Genomic DNA, 26,072 nt, shown 5'->3' with positions numbered 1-26,072 from the left:
CTCTCACTTTGAGCTGAAGAGCTTAGGATAGTGCCCAGTCAGAGAGTTCAAGCCCACCAAACTAAGTTGGTGGTTCAAAGAAAGTCAAAACCCCCAGAGAACAGTGAAGAGAGCCATACCCTAGCCAGCAAAGAAAGCTAAAATAAAAACTTAATAAAGGGATAGCAAATCCCTTCAGCTGAGGTTATGCTGAAGGCCTGGCTGCTCTACCAGCTCCTCTGACTGCCCAGGAGTTTGCTGGCATGAGGGGGCAGTGGGAGGCATGGAGGCTTGCTCCCCAAGGCCCTCCTGGTTGTGGGTGGAGTCCAAGAATGATCTCTTCTATGAAGACCCAAGGACACATTATTTGCTTAGAGGACCACTCCTACTGGAGCAGGGCAATTTCTCTGAGGCAGTACCCAACAGAAGTGAGTGCTTCGGGACAGCCTGCCGGGCACTATTGGGCCTATCATCTTTTTAACCTTGGACTTATGAAATTGGAAACCTTCAAGCCCTACTATAAAGAGAGGGTCTTCAAAGAATGACTAAATTATTTCCTTCCATTTTTTGACCTCTTTGGGTAGATGTATGAACTTTGTTAAATATCTTGCTCACAGCAGAAGCTCAGACTTGTGCTGGTCTCTTTAGTGGCACCCTAACCAGATCACTTTGCCACACCAATGGTGGAACCAGTTTGGGATCTTAATACAAATGCAGGAAACGCCAGGATGAATCGCATCATCTTCACTCATGCCTGTAGTCCTAGCTATTCAGGAAACTGAGATCTGAGGATCTTGGTTCGAAGCCAGCCCAGGCAGGAAAGTCTAAGAGATTTTATTTTATTTTATTTTATTTATTTATTTTTTTGTCGGTCATGGGGCTTGAACTCTGGGCCTGGGTGCTGTCCCTCAGCTCTTCAGCTCAAGGCGAACGCTCTACCACTTGAGCTACAGCGCCACTTCCGGTTTTCTGGTGGTTTATTGGAGATAGGAGTCTCACGGTCTCTCCTGCCCGGGCTGGCTTTGAACCGAGATCCTCAGATCTCAGCCTCCTGAGTAGCTAGGATTACAGGCGTGAGCCACCAGCGCCCGGCTGTCTAAGAGATTTTATGTCCAGTTAACCACCAAATGGTAGAGCAGTAGCCTTGAGCAAAAAAGCTAAGGAACAGCTCCTAGGCTTTGAGTTCAAACATCAAGATTGGTGTGTGTGCACACACATGCATGCACGGAGTATGCACACATGTGTGCACACACACAGTACAACCTCACAGGACTCCAAAGAGTTGTACCCACACAGGGGAACCTCAATAAGATTCAAGAGTTGAAACCAAAGAGCCAACGAGCCTTCTAGGGCTCCAAAATAGGTTAATCAGACTCACAGGAAATACATAGACTCTGACCCAGACACCCTAATAACCTATGTGTGGTTGAAACACTTTCAATGGACAGAGTGCTTTTGAGATCAAAAGGAGATTGCAACAGATAGAGAGTGTGGTTGACTTTGACATTGCTTATAAGGTTTATAGTGCTAGACATTGACAGAAGTCAAACCAGTTCAGGTCCTTTATACAGCCCCCAACCCCCAAAATGGAGAAGTGTTGGGAAGGCATTAGCCATGAGCAATGGGAAAGAATAAAGACAACCTAAAATGTAACTCACACTCTTGGCTCACAGATGATCTGAGCCCTGCAGACAGGACCTAGAGATAGGAATTTCTCACAAGCTATCTTAATAAGTACTTAGATCCAAAGCCTAATTCTCACCTTACAATTAACCCATTTTTAGTCTATGGAACGTGCTTGTACTTACACAACTGTTATTGCTACCGTGGATTAACTAAAAGCAGGAGACAGCCTGGCACCTTGGCCTGCATTCCATGTGTGTCTTTGTTCTACGCTGTTCTCTCCCTCTATACAGGGACTGGCAATTGCCTCAGGTTCCGGGAAAGATAGGACTAATCAATGGCATCTTTTTTTTTTTTTTTGGGTCTGGTCGTGGGGCCTGAACTCTGGGCCTGGGCGCTGTCCTTCAGCTCTTCAGCTCGAGGCTAGCACTCTACCACTTGAGCCACAGCGCCACTTCCGGCTTTTTTCTTTTTGCTTATGTGGGGCTGAGGAATCGAACCTAGGGTCTCATGCATGCAAGGCAAGTGCTCTACCACTGAGCCACCTTCCCAGCCCCTCAATGGCATCTTTAGGCTAAAGAACAAAGACTAAAACTCAGCAGCTCCTTCCAGGACAGATCACCTCCAGATGAAGACAATTGTCTATAAAGATCAGGCTGCACCCTGAGCCAGAGGAGTCATTTGTGTGAACCAAACTGCTCCCCTCAAGCCCTCCTGAACTGAGACAATGGGAGAGCTGGAACTGAGGTAATGACCAGCAAGACAATACCTGTACCTTGGGCTCTTAAACTATGTACACCTTTGTCTTCTGCCCATCTACTTAATACTTAACTCTCTTGTCTATATGAGTAAAGATGATCTGAAGGATCTCATGACATGATGCCATATGAATTTTTTTTCTGTCATATTTCTTCGCCAATAAAGTTTCCTGTCACTTTCACTATGCTCAAGTCTTACCTGAATTCTTCTTTCTCATGCCAGACACAAGAATTGAAGTATATTATTCACTAAGTACCAATGGCTCATGCTTATGACATTAGCTACTCAGAAAGCTGAGATCTGAGTATTGCAGTTAGAAGCTAGCCTGGGCAGGAAAGCCCATGAGACTCTTACCTCCAATTAACTTCCAAAAAGCTAGAAGAGGAGCTGTGGCTCAAGTGGTACAGTAAAGCCTTGAGTGCTAAATCTCAGAGACAGCACTCAGGCCCCAGCATCAGCATGCACAAGCCCGCGTATGCGCATGCACGCATGTACAAGCGTATGCACATGCGCGTGCGCACACACACACACAGACATAGACACACAGACACAACGAATCAAGATACATTAGTTGTGCTAAATTTCCAAGGGCAACAGTGGCTGACAGTTGGGGAGGGGAATCGAATATGCATTTAATAAGAGAAAAAGACATTTTTTAAAATGTCACCTGGGCACTGGTGGCTCATGCCTATAATCCTAGATACTCAGGAGGCTGAGATTTGAGGATCTCCATTCAAAGTTCACCCTAACAGGGAAGTCCATAAGACTCTTTTTGTGTGTGTGTGCCAATCCTGGGGCTTGAACTCAGGGCCTACGCACTGTCCCTGAGCTTCTTTTGCTCAAGACTAGCACTCTACCACTTGAGCCACAGGGCCTCTTCCAGTTTTTTCTGTTTATGTAGTTCTGAGAAATCAAACGCAGGGATTCATGCATGCTAGCCAAGCACTCTACCACTAAACCACATTCCCAGCCTGTCCATAAGACTCATATCCAATTAACCAAAAAACAGACAACTTCCCTCTTCCAACAAACCCTAAAACCAAATGGCATGCAGTGTCCTCTATTTCCCTGGTAATTGCCGCCATGCTAATTACCAATCAACATGTCCATTTTCCTGCTTTACACTTTGCTTCACATCCTACCTGTACAAAACTAGCACTGGAACTTGTAAGACCTACGAAGACTGCTGGAAAAAACAAGAGTGTGCATTCCACAGAAATAAAAGCTTAACATTGCACTAGACTTCAGCAAAAAGCAACCAGATGACAATAACATTTCCTTTTCATTAAATAAATAACTGGAGAAAACAGAACAGAAGCAGACACCTAAATATGTGCTCAAAACAGTGGTTTCAGCTGAATAACTCACTTTATTGGCCAAGCTTTTTTTTTTTTTTTTTTTGTCAGTCATGGGACTTGAACTCTGGGCTGGGCGTGTCCCTCAGCTCTTCAGCTCAAGGTGAGCGCTTTACCACTTGAGCTACGACACCACTTCCAGTTTTCTAGTGGTTTATTGGAGATAGGAGTCTCACGGTCTTTCCTGCCTGGGCTGGCTTTGAACCACGATCCTCAGATCTCAGCCTCCTGAGTAGCTAGGATTACAGGTGTGAGCCACCGGCGCCCGGCTGGCCAAGCTATTTTTAATTATGCTTTAAAAAAAAAGATTGTGTGTGTGAGTGTGTGTGCTAGTTCTAGGACTTGAACTCAGAACTGAGGCACTGTCCTGGAGCTTTTTTCTTCCTCCTCCTCCTCCTCCTCCTCCTCCTCCTCTTCCTTCTTCTTCCTTTTTGTGCCTTGAGCTTAGTGGTCTGGGCACTGTCTCTGAGTTTCTTTTGCTCAAGGCTAGCACTCTACCACTTGAGTCAGAGCACCACTTCCAGTTTTTTGTTTTTTTGGGGGGGGGGAGGTCCGGTCATGGGTCCTGAACTCTTGGCCTGGGCGCTGTCCCTCAGCTCTTCAGCTCAAGGCTAGCGCTCTACCACTTGAGCCATAGCACCACTTCCAGCTTTTTTCTTTTTGTTTATGTGGTGCTGAGGAATCGAACCCAAGGCCTCAGGCATGCAAGGCAAGCGCTCTACCACTGAGTCACCTTCTCAGCCCCGAACTTCCAGCTTTTTTTATGTGATACGGAGGAATTGAACCCAAGGCTTCATGCATGCTAGGCAAGCATTGTACCACTAAGCCACATTCTCAGTCCCCTCTGAGCTTTTTTGCTCAGGGCTGGTGCTCTACAACTTCAGCCATAGCTCCACTTGCATATTTTGGGTGGTTAATTGGAGATAAGAGGCTCATGGACTTTCCTGCCTGGGCTGGCTTCAACCTGGCTTGGAATTTACCAAAACCAAGGCCAACAAACGAACCTTCTACTAAGGGCAAGAGACAATAGATGAGGATGAAGAATCTAGATTCCCTAGTCCTGTTTAACCTGTGATTTCCACCCAAATGGTGCCATTCAAAACAAACAAACAAACCACCCTCTGTGAGGCCAGCATGTCCACAAGGGATCTTCCCCATGACATGGGCGGGAGCGAGGGGTTCTCAATGAGGCACACGTGTCCAGGCACAGCGCTTCCTTGAGCTCCACAATGAGCACCAAGTTTGGAGATAAGAAATGTGGATGGGCTGGGAAGGTGGCTCAGTGGGAGAGTGCTTGCCTTGCATGCATGAGGCCATGGCATCAGCACCACATAGACAGAAAGAACTGGAAGTGGCACTGTGGGCTCAAGTGCTAGAGCACTAGCTGTAGAGCTAAGGGACAGTGCCCAGGCCCAGAGAAGAAAGAAAGAAAAAAAAGAAAGGTGGTTTCCCCCACCTTCCCCCCCCGACCCAACGATGTGAATTTACAAATAATGAAAGCAGGGTTTAGGAGACAAGAAAATAAAGGTTTCTTAGTTTGGTCACTCAACATGAGGGTCATACACAGTATCTCAGGGGAAAAAAGGAACGCCCCAGTGGTGGGGGAGGGAGGAGCGCCCAGCAGCTGAGCCCGGGCCGGGCGGGGGGGGGGGGGGGGGGCAGCCCTGGGTCAGCTAAACGGAGGCGACCCAGCAGGGCGGCCCTGGGCCTGCTTTGGCCTCTGCCTTGGATATGAGTGGGACCTGCAGAGCTCGGGGCCGGGAATTCGGCTCCAGATCTTCACAAACAACAACAAAAGGCAAAACAAAAACAAAACAACTAAAGCCCTAGGTGGTGTGGGGGGCAGGCTCCCGCTAGGGGGCAGCGTGGAGGCCGCTCAGCCGCCGGCGCGGGAGCCCAGACCGCCGGAGCGCAGCGCGCAGCTCCGCACTGCGGCGCGGGTGGGGACTCGCGGCGGTGCCGCAGCCCCGCGCCGTGCAGACCGCGACCCGGGGGGGGGGGGGTCCTCTCCGCGCTGCCCCGCGGGCCGGGCCTGGGGCTCGGACGCCACGCCCCCCCTCGCCCGAGCGCGCGGCTCCCCCCGCGCCTCCCCGCGCGCAGTGACACCCCCTTCAGTGACGCCGTCACGCCGGGCCTCGTCGCCCTCCGAGAGCTCAGGAATGAAGGGGGGGGTTGGTTTTGTTGGGTGCTCAGGATGCGCGCAGGGCCGGGCGCGGGCTATGCCGGCGCTCTCCCGCCCAACCACATCCTCAGCCCAGGAAAGATGCTTTTGGATAAAAGAAATAGCCTGGGTAGCTGGGAGTGAGGGTGCACGACCGTAACCGGGGGAACGGACCCCAGCTCGCCGTGGGGCGGCGGGGAGGGGCGCGGGCGGGGAGGGGGCGCGGGCGGGGAGGGGCGCGGGCGGGGAGGGGGCGCGGGCGGGGAGGGGCCGCCTCTCCGCGCACGCCGGGCGCCCAGCGAGGTGGGCGCAATTCCAGGTGGCTGCGCAGAGGCCGCAGGCCTCCGTAGGACCCAGCGATCTGCCCCGCCCCGCCCCGCCCGCCCCGCCCTCTGTCCCCTGCCCCGGGCCCTCCGGGCTTTGGTGCAGGCTCTGGCCTGTCTGGACAGTGGCCGCCAGCACCCGGCAGGTGTAACCCAGAGGCCGCGGGCGCACGGGTGAGTTGGCCACAGCATCTCTGCAAGTGCTGTTGGGCCTAGGGGTGGGGACACTAGGGAGGACAAGTGGGAAGGCAATTGTGGCCACTTTCTGGCCAGCAGGCGCTAGAAGACTGGGGAGGAGGAAGGCGCGGGGGGGGGGGGGGGGTGGAGGGGATGTTGACAACGAGGGGGCGCTATTGGCACCCCCTCCTCGCAGGCACTAGCCCCATGCAGGGGTCTGCAGGCTCTGGAAACCGGGGGGGGGGGGGGGGTCGCAGGGGGTAGCGGCGGCATCTCATAGGGGAGGGAGGCCCAGCGTGTTCAGCACTTTCAAGCACTGGCTTTAGGCCCAAAAGAGTCCCGGGCTTGAGTCCTCCCCTGATATCCATCTCACCTGGGGCTCTGGTGTCCCTAGGTGGCTTCAAAAGCAGAAGTGACAGAAGCTCAGTGACCCCATTTATAACAGGAACATAATGCTGCCTCACCACGTCCCTGGGAGACCCACAGCTATGCCTGTGTGCCCATTGCGCAGCTTCCAGCCTCCACGGCTGCTCTTGGGTCAGGCCTGCCCTCTTGGGTGAGCCCCCCCCCCAGGAGTCACCTAAGGGCAAGGGCAGGGCAAAGCCAACCCTAGAGCCAGCCCCAGACCACCGAGGCCTTTGCATGGGTGTGGCAAGGACAGTTGCTTTCCTTAAAGAGGTCACCGGGTCACTGCTCACTGTGACTTCCTTCTCTTTTATTTACTTTTTTCGTAAGGGTGCCGGAGTTTAGAGTTTGCTGGCAGGGCCCCTGACACTCTCTCTTAGTTTAGTTCAAGGCTGGCACTCGACCACTTGAGCCATTCCCTTGCTTCCAGCTTTTTGCTGGTTAATTAGGAACAGGAATGTCACGGATTGTCTGACCAAACTGGCTCAGAACCGAGATCCTCAGATCTCAGCCTCCTGAGTAGTTAGGATTAATTACATGCAGGAGTCATCAGTGCCTGGCAATAGTTCCTTCCCAAATGTTATTTCTCTCCCACCCACCTCCACCCCACCCCCGTCCCCAGGCACCTTTACCTCAGAAAACTAGGCACTACTGGCCAAATCCTTAACGCCTGGAATCTTCCACGCCTGGAATCTTCCTGCGACCGTGGAAATGGCATTTTGTAGTCTAGAAAGGGAACTTGGAGGTCTTGATGGTTCAAAATGCGCCCCCACCCTGCCCTGCCATTAGTGGAGATAGCTTGCTCTTTCCCAGTCTCCTTTCTGTATGTTTAGCGTGTGCTGCATTCTCCGTCAACCAAAGGCCAAGCAAAGCCCTGGGCAGCCAGCCCCAACCTTCCAATGCCTTCAGGGTTAGCCGCCCCCCCCTCCCCGCCACTGGGGGAGATGCAATGCCACACCCAGCAAGGTGGACTTGGAAGGACTCGGTTCTTGTGTGTGTGGAGCAAGGGACGCAGCCTTTGGTTGGGTGTCAGGACCCCCTTAAAACCTGTTCCGAATGCCAGATTCACATTGGGGCCCAATTTAGGGGGCGCCGCCAGGTCCCTTAGGCCAGCAGCTATCAGGAAGAAAATGTGAGGATAAGGACGTGCGGGCACCGAGCTGCGCACGCTTCAGGCGCCTGAGAAACATCAGGTGCCAGGAGCCGGCCTTGCACCCCCGGTCCCAGCACCAGAGATCACCCCCGCGCGCGCACCCCGCGACGGTCTCTTCCTTCCTCCCCGCCCCACCGGTGTGACCTCTTCCCCGCCTCCCCCCTCCCCCCTGCTCAATGGTTCCCGCTCGGCTGTACTCCCCCCCCCCCCCCCCCCGTCACCGACATGGTCTCTCCCTGCCGCCGGTCCCACACAGTCCCCGCACGCGCGCGCAGGGCGCCCCTGAACCCCGCGATCGTCACGTCTGTCCCCCTGCATCACGAGCCACCTCCACGGCCCTGGGAGCTGTAGCTTTGCTCCAAAACCTTTCAATCCACACCCCTCCCCCTCCCCCTTCCCCCTTCCTCCTCCCCCTTCCTCCTCCACCCCCCCCCCCCCCCCCAGTGAGCTGCGGAGATCTCCCCAGCCAGAGGGAGGGTTGCTCCATGAGCAGGATCGGCCCGGCGTGCGCTCCGGGCACCCCAGTGTGTTCATTTGCGTAAATGCGCAGACCGGCGTCCTGACTGGGTTTCGGTGAGTATTTGTCACGCCCCGCCGGCATTGGCTCCGCCCTCTAGGACACCGGTGCCAGGACCCCCGTCCTCCAGCCCAGGTCTTTAGCTCGGAGAGCCGCTGGGAGGTCAGCCTCTCCCATTTATGGTTATGGCCGCCGCCTCCTAGGACTACCTGTTCTCCAGAATGGGAAGAGAAATGATCAGAGATTGTCCGTGTGCAGCTGCTGCATAGGCTGAATCCGCTTCTTTGAAAGGGGGGTGAGGAAGAGCTTGTTGAAGATGGGGGAGGTCAGGCAGCTGAAGCAAAATGGACAATAAACTCATGTCTGCATTTTTTTTCACAAGAGCCTAGATGTAGATGCTCTTTATAGAGATGAGATATACTTTGGGGTTTCACCATGCCCAAGACATAGAGCAAGACGGCGCCCAGCCTAACACTTTTTTTTTTGGTCGGTCGTGGGGCCTGAACTGTGGGCCTGGGCGCTGTCCCTCAGTTCTTCAGCTCAAGGCTAGCGCTCTACCACTTGAGCCACAGTGCCACTTCTGGCTTTTTTTTTGCTTATGTGGTGCTGAAGAATTGAACCCAGGGCCTCATGCATGCAAGGCAAACACTCTACCACTGAGCCACCTTCCCAGCCCCTAACACTTTTATAAATACAAAAAAAAAAGCAGTGGAATGAAGGGTGAATATGTAACCACGAGCCTATTCTCATAGGGTTCAGCCAGAAGTCACATGCCTACTTATTGCTAAAAGATAACAAAAACCCTAGAGCCAGTAATTTGTTTAAAAACTGCCCTAGACTGTGTGTGTGCTTATGAATACTTGGCAGAAACAAATGCAAGCCCTTGTCAGTTCAGAAATTTGCCTTCATCTTTGGCCTCAAAGAATTCACACATACTGGGCACTGAGGGCTCACACCTGTAATCCTAGCTACTCTGAAAGCAGAGATCTGAAAATCAAGATTTGTAGCAAGCTGGGACTGAAAAATCCAAGACTCTTAACCCAACTGACCAACAAAAAGCCAGAAATGGTAATGTGGTTCAAGTGACAGAGCGCCAGCCTTGAGTGAAAAAGCCAAGTGAGAGCAAAAGACCCAAAGTTCAAGCCCTAGTAGTAATACCACAAAAAGGAAGAGAAAGAAAATAAAGAAAAAAGAATTCACACAAATACTATTCTAATCAAGATGACGAGCAACTCCCAGATAAAATAATTCACAAAGTATATGATAAACAAGTCAACACAAAGTGGAGGGATGACCAGCAGAAACAAGACAGAAAATCCAAGCCCAAGCTTTATTTATTTATTTATTTTTGTCGGCCATGGGGCTTGAATTCTGGTGCTGTCCCTGTGCTCTTCAGCTCAAGGTGAGCACTCTACCACTTGAGCCACAGTGCCACTTCCAATTTTCTGATGGTTTATTGGAGATAAGAGTGTCTCAGGGACTTTCCTGCCCAGGCTGGATTTGAACCGTGATCCTCAGATCTCAGCCTCCTGAGTAGCTAGAATTACAGGCGTGAGCCACCGGTGCCCTGCCCAGACCCAACCTTTATATATGAAATTATCAAACCTAGTATATCAAATAAGTTTGCTATTATTTAATCAACAAAACAGAGCCTTGACAATATGACAAAAACAGGCTAGGCAAGTCAGCTCCCCTCACCTTCCACAGGACAGATTCCAGAATATGGAAAATTTGGAAGTAAGGGTTATGGACAATTGTGGAAAGTGTCATTAATTTTTGTGGGGAAATAAGCATAACACATTGAGGTTCCCAAGTTTCCAGAAGTGCAAACACAAAACAAAATTAAAAAAAAAAAAAAAAAGAAGAAGTGCTCCAAACTGCCGTGATGGCCTGCGGACAGGAAATGGAGGTCAGGGTGAAGCCGTGGGACCCAAATTTGTAGCACACCCTAGTCCTACTTAGGAAAGTCACATTTAACAAATGGCATATTTGAATATTCCATTAGTCAGGTTCTTCAGAATAACAGAATCAATAGAAAGCGCTCTCTCTCTCTCTCTCTCTCTCTCCCCCCTTGTGTGTGTGTGTGTGTGTGTGTGTGTGTGTGTGTGTGTGTGTGCTCATGCAAGTCCTGAGGCTTGAACTCAGGGCTTGGACACTGCCCCTGAGCATTTTTGCTCAAGGCTAGCATTCTACCACTTGAACCACAGCTCCACTTCTGGATTTGGGGTGGTTACTTGGAGATAAGCATCTCATGGACTTTCTTGTTGGGACTGGCTTCAGAGATCCTCAGATCTCAGTCTCCTGAGTAGCTAGGATTATAAGCGAGAGCTGCCAGGGCCTGGCTGGCTATGTTATTTTTTTTTTAATGAGAATTGGATCACACAGCTATGGAGACTCATGTCTAGAGAAACAGAGAGTCTCACACTGGAAAACCCAAGGAGTCCCAGGGTAACTCCAAGTCCTAGCTCAAAGGCTGGAGAATTGGGGTCCAGGCAGGAGTGGATCATGTAAGAATCATGTAAGTCCCAAAGGCCCAAATATCAACACCCAAGAAACAAGAATGTTCATGTTTGAGGGCAGGAAAAGTCAAATGGCCCTCCTGAAGAAGAGAGAAAATTCACCCTTCCTCCACCTTTAAGTGAGTGAGCTCATATTTAGTAAAGGTACTTAGCTCACCCTCGTGTCCATATGCCAGTCTCTTTCTGAAATATCTTCATAGACACTCCAAGAAATAAGGTCTTACCAACTACCTGGCTGTCTCAGCCTAGTCAAGCTGTCATTAAAAAAAATGTCTTGGGGCTGGGAAGCTGGCTCAGTGGTAGAGCGCTTGCTTTGCATGCCTGAGGCCCTGGGTTCGATTCCTCAGCACCATATAAGCAAAAAGAAAAAAGCTGGAAGTGGTGCTGTGGCTCAAGTGGTAGAGTGCTAGCCTTGAGCTGAAGAGCTGAGGGACAGCGCCCAGGCCCAGAGTTCAGGCCCCACGACCGGACCCCCCCCCCCGAAAAAAAAAAGTCTTGGTACAGAGGTTCATACCTATAATCTAGTTACTCGGGAGGCTGAGATCTGAGCATCTCAGTTTGAAGCCAGCCCTGGCAGAAAAGTCAGTAAGACCCAATGAAATAGCAAAAAGCCAGAAGTGGAGGTGTAGCTCAAGTGGAAGAGCACCAACCATGTTTGAAAAAGCTGAACAAGAGTACAAGGTACTGAGTTCCATATCCAGTACCTTCACACACAGGGGGGAAAAATAGGAAGTAGAACTGTAGCTCAAGTGGTGGAATACCAACCTTGAGCAAAAAAGATAAGGGACAACACCTAGAAGAGAGTTCAGTCTTACAGTTGGCATGAAGAAAAACTGTCTGAGGGGCTGGGAAGGTGGCTCAGTGGTAGACTTGCATGCATGAGGCCCTGGGTTTGATTCCTCAGCATCACATAAGCAGAAAAAGGCAGAAGTGGTGCTGTGGCTGAAGTGGTAGAGCGCTAGCCTTGAGCTGAAGAGCTGAGGGACAGCGCCCAGGCCCAGAGTTCAGGCCCCACAATAGACAAAAAAAAAAAAAAAAAAAAGAAAAGAAAAAAAGAAAAACCATCTTGAGATTCAACATGGTAACATGTACTTCAATCTGGCTATTTGGGAGATAAATAGGAGGATCTTATGAACTCTATTCAAAAAAGTAATTAAAGCAAAAACAAAACAAACAAACAAAACTCCATCGTTCTGTGGTTCAGTAGAAGAATGCTTAACTAGCAAGAAAAAGATCCTCTGAGCTGGGCGCTGATGGCTCACACCTGTAATCCTAGCTACTCAGGAGACTGAGATCTGAGGATCACGGTTCAAAGCCAGCCCGGGCAGGAATGTCTGTGAGACTTTTTTTTGGGGGGGTGGGGTCCGGTCGTGGGGCCTGAATTCTGGGCCTGGGCGCTGTCCCTCAGCTCTTCAGTTCAAGGTTAGCGCTCTACCACTTGAGCCACAGCTCCACTTCCGGCTTTTTTCTTTTTGCTTATGTGGTGCTGAGGAATCGAACCCAGGGCCTCATGCATGCAAGGCAAGTGTTCCACCACTTAACCACCTTCCCAGCCCCTCTGTGAGACTCCTATCTCCAATAAACCACTAGAAAACCAGAAGTGCCGTTGTGGCTGAAGTGGTAGAGTGCTCACCTTGAGTTGAAGAGCTAAGGTACAGCACCCAGGCTCAGAGTTTAAGCCCCATGACAGACAAAAAAAAAAAAAGATCCTCTGAGTTCAAACCCTAGTACTGCCAAGAAAATTCTTTGGATCATGTGTAGATCCTTAGTAAATATAATTAGAAAATAATAATAATCAACAGAGGCCTCTTTCTCCATCTATAAAATGGGCAAAAAATAAAAAATAAAATACAATGGGGATTTAAAAAAAGAGAGAGGGGCTGGGAAGGTGGCTCAGTGGTAGAGCGCTTGCCTTGCATGCATGAGGCCCTGGGTTCGATTCCTCAGCACCACATAAGCAAAAAGAAAAAAGCCAGAAGTGGCGCTGTGGCTCAAGTGGTAGAGCGCTAGCCTTGAGCCGAAGAGCTGAAGGACAGCGCCCAGGCCCATAGTTCAAGCCCCATGACCGGATCAAAAAAAGAGAATGAGATATGCATGTCAAGCGCATCATCATCTTTTATTTTTTATTTATTTATTTTTGTCAGTCCTGAGGACTGAACTCAGAGCCTAGGCACTGTGCCTGAGCTTCTTTTGCTTAAGGCTAGTACTCTATCACTTCAGCCACAGCACCACTTCTGGCTATTTCTATTTATGTGGTATTGAGGAATCGAACCCAGCACTTCATGCATGTTAGGCAAGCACTCTACCACTAAGCCACATTCGCAGCTCCATCATCATTTTTTTGGCCAGTCCTAGAGCTTGAACTCAGGGCCTGGGCACTGTCCCTGAACCTATTTTGCTCAAGACTAGTACTCTAGCATTTGACAGCATCTCTTCTGGCTTTTTCTGTTTATGTGGTACTGAGGAATCAAAGCCAGGGCTTCATGCATGCCAGGCAAGCACTCTACCACAAAGCCATATTCCTAGCCCCATCATCAATTTTTTACAGACAAAGTTTAGCTATGTAGCTCAGGCTGATTCTTATGATTCTCCAGTCTCAGCCTCTGGAGTGATGGGATTACAGGCATTTACCATTACACCTACCTAGCTTATCAGCATTTCCATATAGATCCATTTTGAGTTTGTTCAGACAGTATAAGGTATAATTTACATTATAGTAACTACCAAATGTTACCCTCAACAGATGCAAAATTGTGGATCCAGAACTGCACCAGATGCAGGGGTGAACTCATTTCAGACTCTAGGCCAGATGTGCAACCATTGAATCTGAAGAATGGCAGCCAGGTTACTCTGGGGCATCCTCAGCCTACTGCGAGTGCTGTGGTGCCTCCTCCCTCAGACAGGCTATGTGCATCCGGATGAGTTCTTCCAGTCACCTGAGGTCATGGCAGGTAAAGCTCTGGGGTATTGGTAAGATCTGGTTGACAGGCTGACTGGGTATTCCGTGGGGAGGGGAGGACATGCATGTGCTGATGAGCAGTGAGCCCACAGCAAAGCTGTAGCCTGACTGGGATAAGAACTCAGAAATGGGAACTTTGTATCTCCTTTCCGAGTGCTGACCCTGACCTTGTGGATGATATTAATAAAACAACAGCCTCCTAAAATGTCTTCCTGCTGGGCCCAACAGGTCGCTCACTCAGACTGCTGGTATATTTGTTACAGGAAAATGAACAAGCTACAGAGAAACCAAACCAAAAACTCAGAGAAGCAGGAGTAACTCTGGTTTATTATGCCAGCAGGCCCAAAGGGCTTCCTCCTCCAAACTCTGAGCCTCCAATGTCCAGATTACAAGGTCCTTATAGCATTACTTGGGGGTAGAGAGGGCTGGACTACTAGGGCTGAGCTGGTTGCTGATAGGTGAGTTTAAACTAGGGGAGGGGGTTGCAGGAGAACAGCAGTTAAGTTTAGGTCTGGAGGGGGATGCAGGCACAGAGCAGTCGACATAGGCTTATGGCCAGGTCAACAGTCAGGTAGTCTGCAGAAATTACAGGTCACACTCTGAAGTCACATTCTTTCAGGAGTCTTCAGAAATCATATGCTGTGTTTAGGTTAACCTTTAAGCAAAGTTTTACAAGCTGATGCTTAAGATAATACTATTAGTTTACAACAATGTCAGTCTCCCAACTGTTTTCTGGACTGGGCTTAGACTTGTTGTACCCTATGGAGGCCTCCCACACCTTACCACTCCAGACTTACTGTCATAGAACAGTACTCTTCCCCCAGGAAGGTGCAGAGGCAAGAGGACTGGGCTCAAGGGTGCACCTGAGGTTGTATGGTAGGTTCAATATTACCCCAGGCCCGCATATCCAGTGGCTCTCACGTGAAGGCAAAGCCAGCAGTCCTGAGCCAGATCAGCATTGGTTCGATTAAAAGCCCATGGGTGGCAATGACTAGGGATAGGATTCCATAGGACTTAGGGAGGACATGGGTCCCTTGCCATCCTGGAGCCCCTGTCATAAGGCTTCCATGAGTGAGGGCTGAGCCATCGACCTGATCAACAAAGAACTTTTGTAATGGCTATATCGTCCCAGGTCACTACTTCTGGCATAGGTACTTATTCCTAAGATCCTTCCAGTGAACCAGCCTGCATCAGCAAGGCTGCTAACAGTGAGCTGGATGGCACTGCAATGAGTCATTAGATCCCAGGTGTCAGGGGTTGTCCCATGCCATGCATTCCCATCAGTGACAGGGCATGTGGTGTTCACAGGAAGATTTCCAGGCCACATTTAGTTTTCATGGTTAGAATACCACCGTTACCAGAACAGGTTCTCACAATTTAAATTTGGCTTTATGGCTAAGTAAATTGGAGCGTTGCTGAGCTTTTTCCAGTCCTCCATGTGGTTTGGTTTAGAATTTGTTTGCTTCCCTCAATTACAGAGACTGGAGCCATAGTAGTGCAGAGCCAGGAGGCCTGGGGTGCACACTGTCATATGCCAGAGGCATCTTGGTGCCCCACACCAGTATCTGACGGCTATAACACTTCCCACAGCAATTCACTACAACAGGGATCACAGCACTTTATGCTTCCAGTCCCAACCCTGAGATGCCATAGTGGTTAGACCTACAGCAAACAGGGTGGCCACTGGACCAATTAGCAAAAACAAATAGGGGTGGCAAGAAGGAGTCATAAGGTCTTGATGGACAATTCCTCAGTCTTTTGCCTTGTGTTGAATAACAAGCTTCCAGGGTGTGGTTGAAGCAGGGCTGGTGATCTGCAGAAGACTACTAGGCAATCTTCTGGATTTTCAGGTTGAGAGGGCTCGCTGGGCCCCAGGCTGTCTGCCACTGGTCAGGATGATCAGGGGCTGTTGCCTTCTCCATCCAGAAGTAGTGGGTCTAGGGAATGACACCTGCAACTTTAACAGTGATTGGGGTATCCAATATTACCGTATGAAGGACCATCCAGGTCGGTTGGAGTGGTTCCCTTTTCTGATCTTTTCTCCATACCATATCACCTGGCTGGTAAGTGACATCAGTTTCTCATGGAATAGGACCTTCTGTAGGATATCTGGAGAAAACTAATGTACGGTCATCCCCAAGGCCTGGAGATGTCTGGATATTCCCAAGTCCTCCATATGTTTTAGCTCTCCCACCCCTTTGCCTGCCTATTATAGGAGGATACCTACCATTAAAGATTTCAGAAGGTGAGTACCCGGAGGGCCATAGAGTGCAGTATGCCCCAAATAAGGCAAAAGGCAGCATCTGTACCCAAGGAGACTGGGATTCCTGGCACAATTTGGCTGTAGTTTTGAGGGTTTGGTTCATGTGCTCAACTTTCCTAGAGCTCTGGGGGCCTATAGGCTCCATACCTTGGCGATGCCCTGGGTGACTTTGGCCATGAAGTCCAAAGAGGACTTTCAAAGAGGAAAACCACACCTGGGGAGAACTTCTCTCAGTAGGCCCTTCAGCCCTTCTTGTACCTTCTCAATGGGAGTTGGACATGCTTCAACCCATCCCAAATAGGTGAAGACCAGGACCAAGACTTCTCAGTCTTCAGTGCATGGCGCCCACTGCTTGTATACCTGGGCTTGGCCTGGTTCTCTGGTGTGCATTATTTTTTTGCACATGTGGTATACCTACCACTTCTTTTTTTCTCAGTTCTTTTTTTTATATTTTATCGTAAAGATACTGTACAGAGGGCTTACAGTTAGTTACACGGTAAGGTAATAATGAGTACATTTCCTATTAAGCATTGTCACTTCCTCCACACCTACCACGTATTTGGGTGCGTAGTATAGGTGCCTTTGAGATGAAGTAGTATCTACTTAGGTTTACCATAGGTGTTTTCAGATGTGTTAGTTTGTATTTTTTTCTGTCAGTCATGGAGCTTGAACTCAAGGCCTGGACACTGTCCTTGAGCTATTTTTGCTCAAGCTTAATGCTTTACCACTTGAGCTACAGAGCCACTTTTGGTTTTCTGGTGATTAACTGCAGATAAGAGTCTTATGGACTTTCCTTTCCAGGCTGGCTTTGAACCTGTATCCTCAGATTTTAGCCTATTGAGTAACTAGGATTACAGGCATGAGTCACCAGCACCTGGCCATGATATTGTCTTATTAAAAGAACAGCTATGGCACCAAAGCCTAAGAGTCTCTGGTCAGGCAGCTTCCACCAGCTCTCTTCTTCCTTCATCCCCTTTTCATCTCTTGCCCATTGCTCCTCCTACTTGATGTAAGTGGGGACAGGAGGCAATTCTGGGGCCAAGGCAAGTTTTGTAGTTTGTTCTGGCTCTTCAGGTGAGCTCAGCTTTTTGCTGCCTCTCGTCACCTGGTCAGCCAAGTAGTTACCCGATGACATGATCCATGCTCCAATGCCCCCCCTACAATGCACAACCCTCACTTGGGATGGTTCCCAGACCACTCCTAGCAATCGGATGATTTCTTCCTTGTTTTTCTCTTCTTCTACTGTAAGCAGTCCTCTTTCCTTGCAGATTGCTGTATAAATGTAGTGAAAGCATACTTGGAGTCCATGAAGGTTTTGTTTTTTTTTTTTTTGTCGACTGTGGGCTTGAACTCTGGGCCTGGGTGCTGTCCCTCAGCTTTTCAGCTCAAGGCTAGTGCTCAACCACTTGAGCCACAGCGCCACTTCCGGTTTTCTAGTGGTTTTATTGGAGATAAGAGTCTCACGGTCTTTCCTGCCCGGGCTGGCTCTGAACCACGATCCTCAGATCTCAGCCTCCTGAGTAGCTAGGATTACAGGCGTGAGCCTATTTACCTGTGTTTTTCCTGCATGTTGTAAGCCTGGATTTGTGCGCAGAGTTCAGCTTGCCATGCAGACCACCCCGGGGGCAGGCCTTCTGCCTGCGTGATGTCACTTATGGTGGTGGACGCAAACCCAGCTTTTGTTGTCCCACTTGGACAAAGCTACTTCCAACTGTAAAGAGTTCAAGTTCTGGGCTTGGGAGGGAAATATCTGAGGAAATGTAACACTGATCTCTTGTCCCAGGGAGAGCTATCAACCTCCCTGATCAGGACTGTTGTAGCCACTAAGGCCATCCTGATGCTAGTAGGTCCAGGCACTTTTGACAGTGCATGGGCTGTTGCCATGGGCACACAGTCTGGGTAAGAACTCCCGGGGCTGTGTGGTTATTTTCATGGATGAAGAGATCAAATGGCCACATTATGTCAGGCAGTGCCTTCCAGCACTGTTCCCACATGGGGCTCACCCAAGAGCAGGTCATCTACATACTGGAGTAGTGTAGGTGTTCTGGGAAAGTAGACACATCTGTTGCCAGGGCTTCCCCAATATTGTGGATGATTTTTAAATTTTTTATTGTTATTATAAAGGTGATGTGTGTAAGGGTTACAGTTAGATAAGTCAGGTGGAGAATATATTTCTTTTTGGACAATGTCACCTCTTCTCTCACTGTGGGTGAGCTTTTGAAGCCTATGGCAGCCTGATCTAGGTCACCTGGGTTTTTCTCTCAGTATCGGGATCTTCCCATTTGAAGGCAAATGGAGCCATGCAGAGGCAGAAGAAAGCATCTTTCAGATCTAGGTTGCTTGTGGAGGCAGGAGAATCGGGAGAATACAGTGATGGGGATCACCAGGTGCAACATGACAACAGCACTGCTGATTGCTTGGAGGTCTTGAACAAGTTGGTAGTCATTTCCAAATGCTTTCCTGACTGGGAGGAGTGGGTTTGTGTGGCTATTGGCATTCAACCACTGTGTCTGTATCTTTGAGTCTCTGGAGATGAGCCTGGATTCCTACTCATGCCTCCCAGGGTATCAGGTATTGCCTCAGCCTGACAGGATAGGTACAAGGTTTGAGATCTACCACTGTGGGGGCATGATTGTAGGCCAGGCCAGGGGGAGGCCCTTTTCAGCCGAGACTTCTGGAAAAATCTTCCACTAGGCAGATGGGCTTGTCAGGCTCTCTTCCTTTTGGTGATAGGGAGACAGGAGCAGAGCAGGGTCACACTCTGAGGTCACATTCTTTCAAGAGTCCTCAGAAATTATGGGAATGTTAACCTTTAAGCAAAGTTTTATGAGCAGGTGGTTAAGATAATAGTCACGGTGGTTTACAACAATGGCAGTTTGGGAAACTGCTGGGAGCAGTTTTCTGTACCATGCAGGAGGCCTATCTTATTTCAGGTCTCTGCCTCATGTCAGCCAAGCTCCTTGCCAGGTTCTCAGTGGGATGATTTGAGTTGGGCTTCCCCAGGGGCCAGAAAGCTTAACAGGATGTGATTTGAGGCAGTGACACTTTTCTCCTGTAGGTTCCTGGAAAGAGTGCCTACTCCCTTTAAGATCACGTTTTGTAAGTCACATACTTTTACTGATTTATATCTCTTCAGTCAGAATGTACTACGTGACCTCATCTCGTTGCAAGGGAAGCTGGAAATAACCTTTATATCTGACCAAGTGCCTGCTAATGAGACTAAAGAAGAAAGGGGAAACAATATTTGGGAGACCTCCAGCTAACTCTGTCACAGTGTTCAACGGTGGATTTCTTTTTAAATTTCAGCAAGGATTTATTTCAGCATAACAAAGTTAAAGCAGGGGGAGAGCGAGAGAGACACTCCCTGCTCCCCAAGCAGGAAATGGAAGTTAAAGACTCCAAATGGAAGATGTTACCTACTACCTTTACTCTCTCTGAGCTGGGGTAATACATGTGGTCATGTTGCCTAGCAGCCCCCAACCCTGGGTAGCCAATATGAGTGTTGCTCATTCTTAAATATGGAGATATTGCCGAGTGCCAGTGGCTCACCCTTGTAATCCTAGCTGCACAGGAAGCTGAGATCTGAGGATCAAGGTTCAAAGCCAGTCTGGACATGAGCTTCTTATCTCCAATTAATCACCAAAAAAGCAGGCACAGGTACACACACACACACACACACACACACGGAGATGTCTCAGCTTCTTATCTCCAATTAATCACAAAAAAAGCAGGCACAGGGACACACACACACACACACACACACACACACACACACACACACACACGCATGGAGATGTCTCTGGTTCTACCCAAACCATCAACAGCAGGTGAGCTTTAGGGCTTCCTTTCTCAGATATGGTTCAAATCTTACTACCCATTAAAGAGTTGCCAGGTTTAAAGGGCAATTTTAGACAGCTAGTCCCCTTTAGGTCTCTCAGTTCTTATAATTAATAATAATAGCTATTGGTAGTATTAGGTTTAAACGCAAGGCATTGCTGTTGCTAAGTAGATGCTCTACCATTTGATCCATGCACACAGCCATAAATTTTGGAAGTTGTGTGTGTATGTGTGTGTTTTTTGAGAGTCTTGCTGAGTATTTCAGGCTCGCCTCAAATTTGTGGTCCTCTTGCCTCAGCCTCCTAAATGTTGGGATTATAGGCATGTGCCATCATACCTGGCTTGAATACATTACCCTGTCTGTTTCTGGTCATTACTCTCACACCCCTCTCTCCAGAGACACAGACAAACTCCATCATAAAGATGGGTGTTTGACTCTGAGATCCTGAGAAGAGGAATAAAGCCTTCTTCTGTTCCTCCTCACCCCTTTCCCAGTGAACACTGTTACCTCATTTCCCAGGAGTGGTTCTTTCTGCCCTCTCCACAAGGTGAGGCCTTACCTACCTACCTTGAGTTTCCTTCCTGTACAACAAACTATCACACGCCTAGCAGTTTACAACTTCACCCATTTGTTGGTTTGCAATCTGGCTCCGGTTCTGCTCTGCTCAAGGTACCACTAGGTTGAAATGAATGGATAGGTGCCGGAACCAGCCGGCAACGAAAGGGACTCCTGATTTAGGGGGCGAGGACGGAAAAATAAAGACATAAGACAAAGGATGGGGTCGGGAGGTCTGCAGCTCAAGACTGAAGCCCTGTTTATTTTTAACTCTCCTTATTTATACTATTAGAAGTCAAGAGGTAACCTAAGGTCACCATAGTGCAGAAAAGCAAGGAAAATTTTAATAAAAACAAGGGTGCAGAAAGAAACAAGACAAGGTTAACTGATAGAAAGTAAAACAAATTCTACAGACATAGCAAGGCAAACCCGGACACCTGGTGTTTTTCATGAAAGCCAGTTCCTTGTACGTGCCTTCAAGTGAGCACAAGGGTCAAGATGACCTTGGAGCTTTACTGTCGGCTCCCAACAGATAGGCCTGAGTTTTTGTTTTTAATTGCCAGTCCTGGGGCTTGAACTCAGGGCCTGGGCACTGTCCCTGAGCTTCTTTTGCTCAAGCTAGCACTGTACTACTTAACCAGTACCACTTCTTTTTTTTGTCAGTTGTGGGGCCTGAACTCTGGGCCTAGGCGCTGTCCCTCAGCTCTTCAGCTCAAGGCTAGCGCTCACCACTTGAGCCAGAGCTCCACTTCTGGCTTTTTCTGCTTATGTGGTGCTGAGGAATCAAACCCAGGGCCTCATGCATGCAAGGCAAGCACTCTACCACTGAGCCACCTTCCCAGCCCCCACTCTGTCTTTTTGTGTGTATGTGGTACTAAGGAATTGAACCCAGGGCTTCATGCATGCTAGGCAAGCACTCTACCACTAAGCTACCTTCCTAGCCCTGGGCTGAGTTCTTGTTTGGCAGTGGTGGGGGAACAATGGCTTCCAAACTCATTGTTATTGGCAGAATTCAGTTCACACAACAGCGGTGGCTATTTCCTCACCATCAGCGCCTGGAGGCCACCTGCATTCCTTGCTAACAGCCTCTTCCATCCTAGGAGGTAAAAGAATCACTGAATCATTTTCATGCTTTCGATCTTCTCTTGCCTCCTCTGTATCCAGGTGGAGAAAATTGCTCTTCCACAGCTGGCTTAGTCAGGTCAAACCCACCTGGGCATCTGTTTCAGTCAACTTCTCCCGTAAAATGTACCTCATCAAGGAAGAAAAATCCACTTGGTCCAGTCTCAGGGGTTATGCAGGAGTGTCTACTAGTGGGCAGACAAGCTGGGGGTGTACACCCCTGAGCTTAGAACTGGCTCACCTCTGCCTCTCTCTCTGCAGAAGACATCCTGGGAGTGCAGGCCACACGGCCCTGGGAGTTTTACCCCAGCAGCTCCTGCCGCACGGTGGTCTTCCCACTGCTGACCTCAGGCTCAGCCTTCTGGTTGCTCAGGCTCTGGGAAAAGCTGGGTCCATGGCCTGGCCCGGTGAGTGGCTATGTGCTGCTGGTGGGGCCCCGGCTCCTCCTCACTGCCTTCTCCTTTGCTCTGGATGGGGCTGTGTACCAGTTAGCCCCTCTGTGGGGGGCAGATCGCTGGAACGCCCTGGCCCTGCTGTCTGGCTCCTACGTCACCCTGGTTTTCTACACAAGGACCTTCTCCAATGCCATCGAGGGACTACTCTTCACGTGGTTGCTGGTCCTGGTGTCCCCTCATGTGGCATGGAACCCCATGCCCAACAAGCCTAGCCCAGGGCCACAGTGGCACAGCTGGCTTCTTGGGGCCATTGTAGCTGCTGGCTTCTTCAACCGGCCCACTTTTCTGGCCTTCGCTTTAGTTCCCCTCTTCCTCTGGGGCAGTCGCGGAACCATGAACCCTGGTTTCAAAGCACTGACCCGGGAGGCACTGGCACTGCTGCCTGGGGTGGCCCTCACTGCAGTGGTGTTTGTAGTCTCAGACAGTTGGTACTTCTCCAGCCTCTCTAGATCCAGTAGCCTTGTCCTGACACCCATCAACTTCTTGCACTACAACCTGGACCCCCAAAACCTCGCAAAGCATGGCACACACGTGCGGCTCACTCACGTGGCAGTCAATGGCTTTCTGCTCTTTGGTGTGTTGCATGCTGAGGCGCTGCAGGCTGCGTGGCAAGAGCTGCAAGTAGGCCTCCGGGTCTTTGCACAAATGGGCCTCCAGAAGACACCAGGGGCCAGGGATCTGCTGTGGAGCCCCAGGTCTTACCTTCTTCTCCTCTACTTCATACCCCTGGCCCTGCTGTCTGCCTTTAGCCATCAGGAAGCTCGGTTCCTGATCCCCCTCATCGTGCCCTTGGTTCTGCTCTGTAGTCCACGAATCCGACCTGTGCCCTGGAAGGGCACTCTGGTCCTCTCCAACGCCCTGGGTGCCTTTTTCTTTGGCTGCCTGCATCAGGGGGGCCTGGTACCTGGTCTAAAGTACTTGGAGCAGGTGGTCCACACACCTGGGCTCCCAAGTGTGCCTACCCACTACACACTCCTCTTTTCTCACACCTACATGCCCCCTCAGCACCTTCTACACCTCCCTGGTCTCCACTCACCTGTGGAAGTGGTGGATATGGGTGGGACTGAGGACTGGATCCTGTGTCAAATGCTGAAGAACCTCACCAGACAACCATCCTGCCAGGTAGCTGGTGGGCCATGGCTCTGCCGCCTCTTTGTGGTGACCCCTGGGACCACAAGGCATGCCGTGGAGAAGTGCAGCTTCCCCCTCAAGAATGAAACACGCATGTTTCCCCACTTGACCCTGGAGGACCCACCAGCCCTATCCTCACTGCTGAGTGGGGCTTGGAGAGACTACCTTAGTCTTCACATCATGGAACTGGAGAAGACATCTGAAAACACGACAGAGCAGCTGCTGCCCAAGATCCAGCCATAGGAGGTGTCACTTCACCTCCACAGTTATCTGGGCTGGAATATTGCAACAAGGCCCTGGTTCTCCTTCAGGATTCCCATTGTCTCCTCTCTAGGCACAGCCATTGATGGTTTTGCTTTCTGAGTGAGCTCACATACCTTTCCCTCAGACACCAAAGATCTAACTAGTCAACAGTCCCAAAGCCAAGCTTCCCAAAGAATTCCACTATAACCAATGACACTGTCTGTTCCTGTCCTGTTCCTTTTGGCCACTGTAATGTTTCAAATGTATAATAGCACCTGGTTGTGAAAGACAATGAACTGCTAATAACATTCCTGAATGACCTCTCAAACTTTCCACGATGCCTTACCGCTTGCTATCATGACAAGGTCAATGGGCCTTCTAAACACTTGGGAGACATAGTACGGTAGCTGGGATTCAGAGGATCTAAGATCGAATCCCTGCCATTCACTACCTTGCGAAAGCCCCAACCCACTGCTTAGTCTACACAACAGATCAGAGGAACTCTGAGGTATCCACTGCAAGTACTGTCATTCTTGGAGTTACAGTATGTTCTCAGGCTCGAAGAGCATTTCTCTCACAAGCTCTTAAACCATACAAGTGGAAATTATGTTATTTAAGGCTATTTTGGTGCCTACTGTCACAGTATTTGGTTATTCCCCAAACAAGTAATTTTGAAAATTTTCTCCTTTTCTCCATAGTATTCTACTTTTCTATCCAGTAAGTGGTAGGAGACTCTAGCCATTTCTGTTCCTTGTCTTTAAAAATTACTCTCCCAGGGCCTGGGAATGTAACTTTTTGGTAGAGGGCTGGTTTAGCATGCTCAAGACTCTGGGTTGAATCCCCAACACACACACACACACACACACACTCACACAAGCACACAAATTATTCTCCCAGAGTAAGGAGCTCAGTGTTTCCCCTTCTGACCACACACACTCTTACACCCTGTCAACCTGACCCTGTGGAAATTAAGACCACATGATGCTCAGTAGCTGGTAAAAGCCCATGTTTCCTCTATAGTTTCAAATTTTCTAGATTTCTTGATTAGGGGTTGGGAATATAGCTCAGTGGAAGAGCACTTGCCTAGCCCTGAGTTTATACCTCAGCATAGGAAATAACAAATACCAATAAGGCAATGAGATTTCATGATTAACTCAGAAATTTACTGAGGAGCCTCAAAAGAAGTTGATGGGTGTAAGGACAAGGCTACTGGATCTAGAGAGTTCATTACATAGATCATTACAGAAAATTACATAGAATATGGATTTCCTAAACATGGGAAGCTGATAGTAGTTTGCATCCTAGATCTTCAAAACTGGGGAATAGGAATTCTGCTAGATTGTTTCATGGTAGGTAATAATAGTTTCACTGCCCGGTGGTAATGGAAAAGGCAGTCCCAAAAGATCAGGGGAAATACTGCAGAGGACTGTAATTAAGGACATGGGCCCTGGAGCCAAATGGGTGCCTTCACTCTACTGCAAAGCTTTGGGCAACTTGAGAAATGGCCATTTTTCTCCCATGTCTGTGGTTGTAAGAAGCGAGACGAGCCACACAGAATGTAATTAGCAAGTGCCAGCACAGAATAGACACCAACATGTTGATAAATACTAACACGAACCTACAACCCCCAGTATTCCTAATCCATCTTGTCGGAGAAGTACCACGCTTATGCTTACGAGTAAGCTCACACGTTTAATGAGAGAATTTGGCAGCTGAAGGCTTGTCTTTCCACCCATCGTCTTATCTTCCCTGGAATCAGCACCCTGCTGCACCAGTGCAGTCCCGTTTGTAGAGGGCGGGCAGGCAGGCTGGCTGTGGGTCCATGGCTGTCGTACGTGCGTCGTTTGGGTCCAGTCTATATTTATCTGCCAGACTTAGGGAATCTTTCTCCAATCTGGGGCTTCAACGTGGATATGGGTTTGGCCAGAATTCTTAGCGAGAGGTCTGAAGGCCGACGACCTCAGAATCCGAAGGCATGCGTGGGGCCCTAGAGAACTCCTTCACGCCAAGGTCAGGATCGAGCAGTGAAGGGAAAGTCGGTGACCTCAGCCAGACCCAGCCACAGATCTTAAGAGCGTGTGCCGGGGCGCTTCTGGCTACCCGGTGGTGGTCGGGGACGGTCCCGGAGGCCGTCGCGCAGTTCCTGGGAGAAGGCGTCACGGAAGCGTACAGCGCGGCGACCCAGAAAGCCCGCGGGGCCGGCCGCGAGAGCGCGAAGGCGGCGGGCCGCGTCCTGGCCTCGCAGCTGCGCGTGGAGCAGGGCGAAAGCTGTGAGCTGCGCCGCGCGCCGGATAGGCCGAGACTCCGACAGCCGCTCCACCAGCTGTGGGCTGTGCAGCAGAGCTGCCAGCAGCTGCCGGAGAACCATCCTCCCTCACCCTGGAGCACCGGAACCCGGCACTCTGAGCGTCCGCCTTCCGACCGGCCGTGTGGGACGTCGGACACATCTGCGTCCGCGCGGCGAGATGACGACACGACCGTGCTCTGATTGGACGCGACGACTCCCACCTCCCGCCGCCTTCGCCCTAGGTTTCC

General features: G+C 49.8%; 2 protein-coding genes across 2 annotated transcripts; one reads left to right on the top strand and one right to left on the bottom strand.

Annotated features, from left to right (window-relative positions):
- The first annotated feature begins 6,306 nt into the window (after window positions 1–6,306).
- Window positions 6,307–23,849, top strand: Pigz (phosphatidylinositol glycan anchor biosynthesis class Z). Its single transcript, XM_042670020.1, has 3 exons — window positions 6,307–6,374; window positions 13,715–13,922; window positions 21,970–23,849. The coding sequence occupies exons 2-3, from the start codon at window positions 13,805–13,807 to the stop codon at window positions 23,535–23,537; spliced, it is 1,686 nt and encodes a 561-aa protein (XP_042525954.1). The 5' UTR covers window positions 6,307–6,374; window positions 13,715–13,804; the 3' UTR covers window positions 23,538–23,849.
- Window positions 23,850–25,209: 1,360 nt separating this feature from the next.
- Ncbp2as2 (NCBP2 antisense 2 (head to head)) lies at window positions 25,210–26,003 on the bottom strand. Its single transcript, XM_042668626.1, has one exon. The coding sequence runs from the start codon at window positions 25,903–25,905 to the stop codon at window positions 25,606–25,608; it is 300 nt and encodes a 99-aa protein (XP_042524560.1). The 5' UTR covers window positions 25,906–26,003; the 3' UTR covers window positions 25,210–25,605.
- Between the last annotated feature and the right edge of the window lie 69 nt (window positions 26,004–26,072).

This window comes from Dipodomys spectabilis, unplaced genomic scaffold, assembly GCF_019054845.1.
Source record: "Dipodomys spectabilis isolate Male_0828 unplaced genomic scaffold, ASM1905484v1 ptg000017l, whole genome shotgun sequence".
Lineage (NCBI taxonomy): Eukaryota > Metazoa > Chordata > Mammalia > Rodentia > Heteromyidae > Dipodomys > Dipodomys spectabilis.
The sequence above is the reverse complement of the archived record's forward strand: the minus strand, read 5'-3'. Positions and strand labels throughout refer to the sequence as shown.